At 38.7% G+C, this 10,355-nt stretch overlaps 1 protein-coding gene and 2 pseudogenes across 1 annotated transcript; 1 reads left to right on the forward strand and 2 right to left on the reverse strand.

The window, feature by feature from the left end:
- The first annotated feature begins 304 nt into the window (after positions 1–304).
- Positions 305–4,007, forward strand: LOC148907063 (uncharacterized; annotated as a pseudogene).
- Positions 3,696–5,387, reverse strand: LOC148907064 (uncharacterized; annotated as a pseudogene).
- An 857-nt stretch (positions 5,388–6,244) lies between these two features.
- Positions 6,245–8,093, reverse strand: LOC116306757 (lactosylceramide 1,3-N-acetyl-beta-D-glucosaminyltransferase-like). The gene has a single exon (XM_089037001.1). It carries the CDS (start codon positions 7,854–7,856, stop codon positions 6,930–6,932), a length of 927 nt encoding a protein of 308 aa, XP_088893127.1. The 5' UTR covers positions 7,857–8,093; the 3' UTR covers positions 6,245–6,929.
- Positions 8,094–10,355: the final 2,262 nt, after the last annotated feature.

Genomic DNA, 10,355 nt, shown 5'->3' on the forward strand with positions numbered 1-10,355 from the left:
GGGCACTTAGACGAAAATCGCTCCAAAATTAAAACTCTTTCATTCAAGCTGGACCTTTGCTGAAATAATCTTGGATACATTACTAATCCCTCACTGAAATATCTTTCTGACATTCGAAAGGAAAGGGCCAAAATTGTACGATTTATTTTCGTCCACCATTAATTTGTTGACTCACGGCCAAAGAGGTATTTTGTACGTCATACATTCAACACGTTCATGTTAACGTCGTTTTAACCATTCATTTCTTGTTAAATTACCGTATTCTGGGTTAGGAATTTATCTTGCAGAGTATTGTTTAGCTTCAAATTCATTGTCCTTGCCAATAGCGCAGCGCGGTTATTACGTCACGAAATATGATACCTTTCGCGTGACTCAGACAAACAAACCATCTCAGTAGAAGAGGAATGACTGCAAATATAAATACTTCGTATCTAAATCCACTTAAAACAGCTACAAACTTGACTGAAAATGATGGAGTTCCTGGATCCAGGTTTGATGCTGACCCGGGAAACTATACTGTCTACCAGTTAAAGCGTTGGCTTAAATGCAGAGGCCTAAAAGTCACTGGAAAGCGTAGCGAACTGCTCGCACGTGTTCAGGATTGTATAAACGCTGGAAATTACCGCATTCTTGATCCGAGTATAGATGGAGGTAGGTGGCTCGATATTAAGGTATCCAAGGAATACAGCAAGGACGGAAAAATAATCAAAGAGCCAAAGAATAAAGTCCCTGAAATACCTACATCGGGCTGGAAAAACTTTCCATCCAATGACATACCGGCGCAGTTCAACTATGGACACGTTTATTTCTATGCTTTAGAATCGCTTCCATCACGATCAGAAAGTGAAGTCGTAGATCAAACGTCTGATGATAGTGATGATGAAGCAAAGGGACACGGACTCGGACATATGACTGACAAGCCTTTCAAGAACGGACGTAAATATGTTGACTCTGGCTTCGTACACGACGTTACTGACAACAAGAACAGCGATTATTATTTCCTTCGCGCGCACGTTTGGCCCTCAATGAAAACAGATCTTCCTCACAACGTATTGATAATTTTATCGATTCAAAGTGGCGCAGTTATACATGCATCGTGTGAGCCATGCAAAGCGTCAGAACTTGGCCGATGCAGCCACGTAGTTGCGGTTTTGCTGTTGTTATTAGACCACGTCAAAGAACACGGACATATCGTAACTACACCATGTACTAGCCAGGAGTGTTCATGGAACAAAGGAAAAAAGAGAAAGAAAAATCCCAAAAGACTCTCAGATGCCAAATATCCCTCCAAAAAAAAAGAAAACACAAGTTCAAGTTATAGATTTCGATCCACGACCGCCTCAATACAGACAGGTAACATCGTCAATGACCAATAACTTTGTCTCTCGGCTACAATATGAAAATGCTAAGACCGGGAAAATTTCTATGTGGACGACACAACTGAAGGTTTCATATAATGATTACTCAGTAGACGATATTTGCTTGCCTTTGTTAAGAGAGAAGGTAGAAATCCTTGTTAAGAACTTAACTCCCTCATCACTCACCCAACTTTCTGACACAGAGCAACAGAGCCAAAGTGAAAAATGGCACTCTGAGAGATGGCTTCGACTAACCGCCTCCAAATGCCTTGAAGCTGTTAAGATTGGAAAACTTGTACTTGATGGATCCAAAAGTGCAGCCAGTCGAAGTGCGAAGTTTATATCATCTTACAAATGGAATATGGAGAGTGAAAACTACCAGTCTGTTTGGATGGCAAGAGGCTTAGAAAATGAAGCCGATGCTATATTGAAATACCAAGCTCAAACAAAGCATCAAGTTGTGGCATCTGGATTGTGGGTTAATCCCAAATACCCCTGGCTAGCATGTTCTCCTGATGGTCTTGTGGAAGAAGATGGTTTGCTAGAGATTAAGAGTCTAAAGGTTTTTCATGATCACACTATTCAAAGTGTGATCCAAGAGTCTGTTCTATCACAGGAAGTCATGAAAAGGCAGTGCTTTTACATAAAAGACAACGAATGTCTTTTAAAGCACAGTCATTCATATTACTATCAAACACAAATGCAACTCCTTGTAACAGAAAGGAAGTATTGTGACTTTGTATTGTATGCAAAGGAAGGTCCAGTGTCTGCTGAGAGGATTTACAGGGACGAATCATGCATATCAGACATACTACTCTCCCTTACAGCTTTCTGGACAAGAGTAGTTGCACCTGAAGTCTTTGAAATGAGGATTCCAAGAGATCTTTTGCCATTCGTGTTATCACATGATCACACATATGCTTCAGTTTCTAGCAGCGGTAGCTGTTCAACCAACCCAACCACATGCACTTCTCCTGGCAGTACTAGCTACCCAACCACATGTACCTCGTCTGGCAGTACTAGCTACCCAACCACATGCACTTCTCCTAGCAGTACGAGCTACCCAACCACATGCACTTCTCCTGGCAGTACTAGCTACCCAACCACATGTACCTCGTCTGGCAGTACTAGCTACCCAACCACATGCACTTCTCCTGGCAGTACTAGCTACCCAACCACATGCACTTCTCCTAGCAGTACGAGCTACCCAACCACATGTACCTCGTCTGGCAGTACTAGCTACCCAACCACATGCACTTCTCCTAGCAGTACGAGCTACCCAACCACATGCACTTCTCCTGGCAGTACTAGCTACCCAACCACATGTACCTCGTCTGGCAGTACTAGCTACCCAACCACATGCACTTCTTTTAGCAGTACGGGCTACACAACCATGTTTGCTGCATCTAGCACTAATCTCGTCATTTTGCCTTGGGGGTGTGTCACATCAGGTGGGATATCACTTACGAACACTTGCCCCATTGACAACTGGATCATGATATTTCAAAGTTTAGCAAAGTCGAACAGACTAAACCTTGATAATGTATATGGAGGGGGTGCTATTATTAAAACCTCATTGCATTTATTAGAACTTCACCAATATGGTGATGCAAAGGTTGCTGTAATACCACAAGCAGCAGCTCAGTTCAACAACTCTGGTGATATTGATTTGTATGGAAATGAAGCAGATTTTTTTTTTGCCGCTTCTGAAGTCAGTCTTGACCACTGAATTTATATCAACTTGTGGTCTGCCTAACTGCCCTTCACCAGTTAAAATCTATAGAACATGCAACATCAATCTTAGTTGTTGTCCAGGTATAACCACATTTCAAAGTGCCTTTCATGAATGGCTGAATCCAAGTGTTTCCCTCTGCCGAAGAAGATTTCAGAACAAACCACTTACAGGCATTCCTTGTTTGCAAGATACTGTCACTGATTGCAATGGAAAGCAATACCTTGCCTGGTACTGTTCTGGACTGCGAGCAAATTCACCCAGACAATTTGTTTGCTTTAATAATGTCTTTGTCTTTTGTGTGGACTTACTCAGTAGAGCAGGTCATCTAGAATGGGAAGATTTACCAGCGACCCTTGTTATCAATTCCACCCAGTTATACCTTCACAGTGCCACTTTATGGAATGAAGGCCACTACATTAGCATCATAATTCATCATGGCACATGTTATATTTATGATGGACTTAAAGAGCACAGAAATCCACATTCTGGACTATCAGTATTCAAGGCAAGCCCAATGGGATATAAACTAAGCCATGTTATCTATGCTGCAGCTCAGTAATAATCTAGAGTACACTTTGAATAATTATGAATTAATAAATTGATGAATTAAGAAATAAGGATTTTTTATAGAGTGATTGCAAAATATACCAGTCAGTCTATATTAGTTACAACCTGTGTAAATGAGTGACTCTTCTATTTACATTATGTACATGTTAGTAAAATATGACAGTCCTGAAAGTGAAACTTATGTGTATTATTATATGCATGTATTTATTTACAAAGAACTTCTTGAAAATTCACAAGAGCACAGGCCACAACAACCATTTGAGTGGCAAGCGGTGCAAGGCTGAGGGGAATTTTTCTCCCTACTAGTTTAAATTGTTTGAGTCTTTGATTAAAACGTTCAATGTGAATTCTTGCTTTGGCAATTTTTCTGGTTTCCAACTCCTCTTTAGCTGTCAGAGACTTTCTTCCCTTTAAAAAGGCTGGGATTTTGAGTTTAACCTGCAGGGGGTTAACTAAATGTTGGACAGTAAATCCCCTGTCTGCAAGAATGACATCATTTGGCTCCAAGTCTTTGAGGATGCCACTTTCTTCAAATATCTGCACATCTGAGACGTCCCCTTCAAATAAATCGGACACAAAACAAGCTCCACCAGTAGGGGTACAGGCAATAAGGCACTTGAAAGTATTGCTGTGCTTGTAACTTGAATATGTATTTCCTTGCTGGGCAAAGTTTCTGGAGGTTTCAACTCGAAACTCTGTGCAGTCTATACTACATCGAACATTTTTGATTGACTTGAATACTTTTGGAAGGAAACGTCGCAAAAATTCCTTGGTAGGAAAAATTATTTTCTGCATTTGGCGGAATATCTTGAACATTAGCTGAATGTACGTAGTAAAGATGGTCCTGATATGGGTATCCTTTATTTCCTTGTCAGGGGTACTTAATAGGTGCGCCAGTGTTTTAATGTTAAAGCCCATTTTGAGTCTTAGGAGGCAAATGAACAGTTTCTCTCTGGATGACCATTTCGAGAGACGCCGCGAGCACTTAACTTTTATAACTCGGTTTCCTTTACAACCCCAAAATGATATTGTGTCCAAAGGACAAACTTCGTTCAAAAAATCGTAGAGGATGTCAAACTGAGACGAAGTTAGGCCAACATAGTACTTCATTAGGTTGGGGTCTTTACTGATCACTTCATAAGAAAGATTACTTACAATTTTTATCTTTTCTTCTGGTAGTTTAGCTTGATTACGAAGAATCAATGTCTCTACCTTGATCGCCAACTCATACTTAGAGATATTAGTCTGTGTAGCCTTGTTATTACCTGGCTCGTTGTCTTCAATAATTAGTTCTTCCTCCAACTCACAGGGCTCGTTAACGGTGGAAATGCAATCTTTCTCGTTGTCTGAATTCGACTTCTTCAAACAAGGTTTGTAAATATCTCTTTCCTTTGGCGCCTTCCTTTTGGTACGGCAAGCTTCTTGGTTTCATTATCTCTCAGATTGGCTTTGAGAGGGTCGGGAAACTCATCTGTTGGACCTCTTTCTCCAACCCAATGGAGAGCACATATATAAGTGTTTCTGGTAATGTTCTTTAGCGAAAACGCTTCTCGAGAACAAGCATTGATCCACCTCTGACAACGCTCGAGGTCTTGTGATGGCTTGATGAATGGAATGAAGATCTTTTGGCCCAATTTCTCCATTTCTTTGAGCGATTCTGGAAGTCTATCGGGGTATCTTGAATCACTATTACATCTTCCCCAGCAGCAATGTTTCGTACTGACCATTTTGTCAAAAAAAACGACGAGAAAATATAAAGAAACTAGCGAGCGTAATGAAAACCGCTTTACATTTACTATGACCTTTGTGTTCTGTTTGTCTGAGTCATGCGGGGGGTCCGATCTCGTGACATCTATTTTTAGTATAACCGCGCTGCGCTATTGTTTTACAAGTCTTCATGTTTCAGTTGCTTTGCACAATTGTTATGCAACAGAATTTTAGGAATGATTTGTTTATTGATACATGGCATGATGCTTTTTGTATATGATTCTGCAAGTCTAGCATGTTTACTTTAGTAACCGAGACTCGGTTTTGACTTGGAGATCTACTTGTGGTTTCCTGTTCTACAAACCTCTTTAAAAACTAACCCATAGTTAATAACTAATATTAACTATGATTAACCTAAACATTCAAACCACCAAGGTTGAACTTGTCTAGATAAGTGATGTAAAAAGGATTTCAGATTGGATTAACTGGTTATATAAGGACGTGTAATTTATCTATTTCTGTGCATTCAATCTTGTACTTAGTTGTGAACAAGGCTAAGGTTGTAGTTCGGGTTGTACTGGGAGGTACAGACCTAAGTAAGGACAGTAGCCGAGTAAGGAATCCCGACTGACAGACACACCGACTAAGGAAAGTCCTTCTGATCGACCTGACTCTGCTCTAGTTTGTGTAGTTAGATCTGACACTCAACTTGTATAAACGTCTACGACGAGGTTCAATAAAACGAGTGGCTTGACAGACCAGAGATCCCTTGCGTTCGGTAGTCTTACACAACACCAAGAAAGAGGCGTTTAAGTATTTCTATCGAATTCATACATTCCTGAAAATCTACATACATTATGTAGAAGGCAGTAAGACCTCTAAGAAAACTCTCTCGTAAAGAAATCAAACTACCACCCAAGCCAGAGATAACTTCCGCTTTTTAATCGATTTGTATTAAAATTTATAGAAAACATATTAAAACAGAGGAGCAGCTATTACTATACAAAATATAGAAACTTTCCTTATATATCTGTCTTCATCTATCAATATCAGTAAACATAATTCACTATCTTCCCCGGCCTTTTGATAACTTTTCGTTACTCAAAAACTATAAAGTATACAGTTATCATACCTTTATCATATCCTTCCACACCAGGATTTTAGTCTACCATTTCACTGAGCCAGAACAATGTCAAGTAAATTTAGTTTTAAATTCATTGGAGTTTAAGACTTCAAAATGAAATTAAAGAAAATTTAAGTCATCAAATGAAACAAGCTTAATTCTTACATTCTTGTGATTAATAATATATTGAATTGTTTTAACGTGTTTTCTCTTTTATTTTTTGGTATTGATTTGATACGTGCGTGCTTTAATTGTGTGTGTGTGTGGTGAATTTATTTATTTATGGTCTTCTAGTAATCATTTAAATCAAAGGTAACCTGACATAGATTGAAATTATGACATTTCAGGTTACCTACGATATAACCTTTTCTATAAGTTCCCCACGGACACTGCATTATTCTTAGTAATGTACTTTACATATAAAGCTGTTGATAGATTCTTAGGGGAAAAAATTGTATTCTTTTACCATATTATACACGTCAACCGTCTGATTAAAAGAATGGCCAATCTTCCCATATCTTGCATGTATGTACTTGATAGCTTCATCAGTTAAACTATCTCCTAAACAAATGACCCCTGAAAGGCTTTGGTCGTTCCATTGGCGAACAGAATGGGACAAAGATCTATCCCACACGAAAAGCTTACCACCTATATCAAAGGGCTGTACTCCAGCTCGCTTAGCTAGTAATCCAAGATAGGCATCTTCAACCTGAAACTTACGAACTGACTTGGACAATTCTAAAAACTTATCCAGCAAGCTTCCTGAAAACACATAACACGGTCCAGCGCAGTAGTTCGGAAATACCTTTTCGTTATACTCAGATTCACTAACATAATGCTGGTGTTTCGGATCTCTCGCTATATAGGCTCTATAGTGCACATACCCTGCATAGAGTGTACGTGGCACCTTTGCATCCGTTAACCATGAGTTGAGCCTTGGCAGGCGGACATATATATCATCATCTACCTTTAGAATGTATTTTGCATGATACGAAAGAGCCCATTCAAACGCAAACCATACTTTAGAGATGATATTTCTGTAAGACTCAATGCACGGAACTCGAAGTATGTCTCCATACTTGGTAGCCTCTTCTTCCAATGCGCTGTCTTGTTTGGGGTCTCCTGTTATTCCTAGCATAAACACGACATGAGACGTGAAGTTCGTAGCATTCATGCTTTCTTGAATTAGTAGATTTTGAGCAGGCTTCGCCCAAGTATTTCGAATGAGTTCTCTCCTCTCGAGAGATTTAGGAACCGTCGTTACCAAAACGAGGAGAAAGATTTCCCCTTTGCCTTGATCAATGGCTGGCATAATAATCTTGCTGTCAAGGGAACAGCTTGAAAGCGTTTCCTCTTCAGTTGACATATTTGCTGTAGTGAGGATAACTGGAGGTCTATATGTATTGCGAGTGAGTTCCTTTCCAGGTTCATTCAACCCACTAAGATGTCGAGCCTCGGTCTTAACTAACTCGGGGTCATTCCCCCCCCCATTTGTCCGCGCATTACGAAAACGATTACCCAATGTCCAGTTTTCGTTTTTGACGAGAAAAAGCAGAATGAATGCCTGCAGAACGTTTAAAGTAAGTAAAATTAAGAAAACGACTTTTTTAGGTGTCATTTCTACTTTGCTTACTATCATGAGTCGTTGACAGCCAGATAAACGTTTAAAGTAAGTAAAGATAAGAAAACAACTCTTTAAAGTTGCATTTCTTTTTTACTGCATCACGACGTCGTTGCCAGCCAGATGAGTGTCATAATCGTAGAGTAATGCCCTCTGGCTACCAGCGCTCTCATAGGGGGGCTTGGCGTAAAGGCTATTACAATAGGTTTCCAGCGAAGAGTGGCTTCTAAGTTTCTATTGTGTGTGCGTTACATCTGCTTTTGTGCAAGTTAAAACAATGATGTGGGAATATTGACAAATATTTTAATCAGCAGGTTGAGGCGTTGAATTATGAAAAAAATTCAACATTTAAAAAAAATGCTCGCTGAAATTTTACGGAGTCCCGAATCTGGAATTTGATTTAGGTGTAAAATCCTCCCTAGGAAATCTTTCGCAAAGAAAAACCAAAGAAATCTGTTTTAGTTATTTATAAGGTCTTTAACATCACTAAGGGATTAAGTCAACAGCGTTCAAATTCTAAAGAAATCTAGACAACAGAGAAATGAAAGCCTGTGGTGCCAAATATTATGAATAAAAAATCCAATATTCACATCTAAGGGGACAACATTCAAAGTAGTAGTGGGTGGAAGTTAAACGGCTGAGCGGAATTTTAAAAACCCTAAGTAGTGACCTAATCAATCAGATTAACATTGAGGACTTCTGATGATGCGAAAGAATTTGGTGTTATGGTCATTAGCATACAATAGAATTCCCAGAGGATCAAATCGTTGGGAAACGATCAATGTTTTCTGTATTTCTCGTTCGCTTTAGATCGCTTTAAATTGGAGTTCAATAGTCTTGCAATTTTGTGTAATATTAGTTTAAGTTCTAATTTGTATCCTGACATAGTTTTGAGAGAAATGATCAGCGAATTTTAGAATAATGGAAGATCTAGTAAGATTGACTAGACTGAACTGCGATGAAAAGTGCGCATCAAATGTTTACCCCGTCTTCTGCACTATACGTTTTCACGAAATCGCATAAGTCGATTACCTTCAAAATGTTCCTTTTAAAACTAGATACAGAGTAAAACTAAATGAGCAATGACTTTTGTGAATATATAGCTCTGAAATATTAATTTCGGCCGTATCAAATCCATTGTTTAGTTTTGAAGTAGATTATGCACTATATTTATATAATCTCAAATATCTCATAATTAGCTAAATAGAGTTTTTCAAAAATCCCTACAAATGGAGGCATCTAGTATATAATTATGTGGTACGAAGCATTTTAGTGTTGAACGCTCTGCAAGGCTAAAATTATTTTCTAAACGAAAACAAATATTTCATCATAATCACGTGTTATGACGTTCCGATCTCATTAAAAATTGTATCAAACATTAATTCAATCTTTATGTGACTTATGTGCAAAAAAGATTTGCAATCGGATAAAACACGTTTATGCACCAGCGTTCCAAAAGTGGAAGGTAGCGGTCAAGCGTGAGGGGGTCCAGCCACCTTAAGCTGACACGATAAATGTAGCGTTTCTGGAGTGTCATTTAAAAAAGCAGTATAGATTACTAACACCACTGGCGCAACTTGATTTAAAAGAATCACCACAATACCAATTGTCTGTGACGGAGGACCGTGTGCAGAACCTTGGCTAAACTTAATACTAAGTCATAACGCTTCAGGTCCTGATCAAATACCAAATTGGTTGAAAGGGCTAGAATTCTCAGCCATTTTGGGCAATTTTTCAACCTCTTTCTTTATTATTTAGACCTAGAGGGAAAAAGCAAATACTATGGATAGACAAAATAATAATATATCTAATTGAGCTGATCCCTCGCAGTATATCAAGCAACTTATGCAGCTGCAAATTTAATGACCCATTCACACCAAGGCTTAAACATGTTTTAAAGTGGTTTAATAAAACAGGTCCGGAAAATTATCTATGAACACTGCACAATATTTGGTAAAATAATGCATGAAAACTATCCTTTGTCTTGCTCTGACAATATTTTAGAAAGTTTCATTATATTATAGGTTTCTAGTTTCTCTTTTTTCCCCTATGAAACACGTTTAGGTGTGAATGGGGTATAAGACTCAGAAAAAATTCAGAGCGAATTTTGAACAATTTTATTTTCGCTCACTTCGCAAAACTAGTGCGTCAATTGACCTAGGAAGGAAGGAAGGAAGCTTCTTTATTTTGCCACGGTAAAAACATCAGTCGATTGCCTAAAAATATTTAAAAGTAAAGATTTAC

This window comes from Actinia tenebrosa, unplaced genomic scaffold (genome assembly GCF_029948245.1).
Source record: "Actinia tenebrosa isolate PJP-AT-01 unplaced genomic scaffold, QUT_ActTen_1.0 PGA_scaffold4__44_contigs__length_22323623, whole genome shotgun sequence".
Classification (NCBI taxonomy): domain Eukaryota; kingdom Metazoa; phylum Cnidaria; class Anthozoa; order Actiniaria; family Actiniidae; genus Actinia; species Actinia tenebrosa.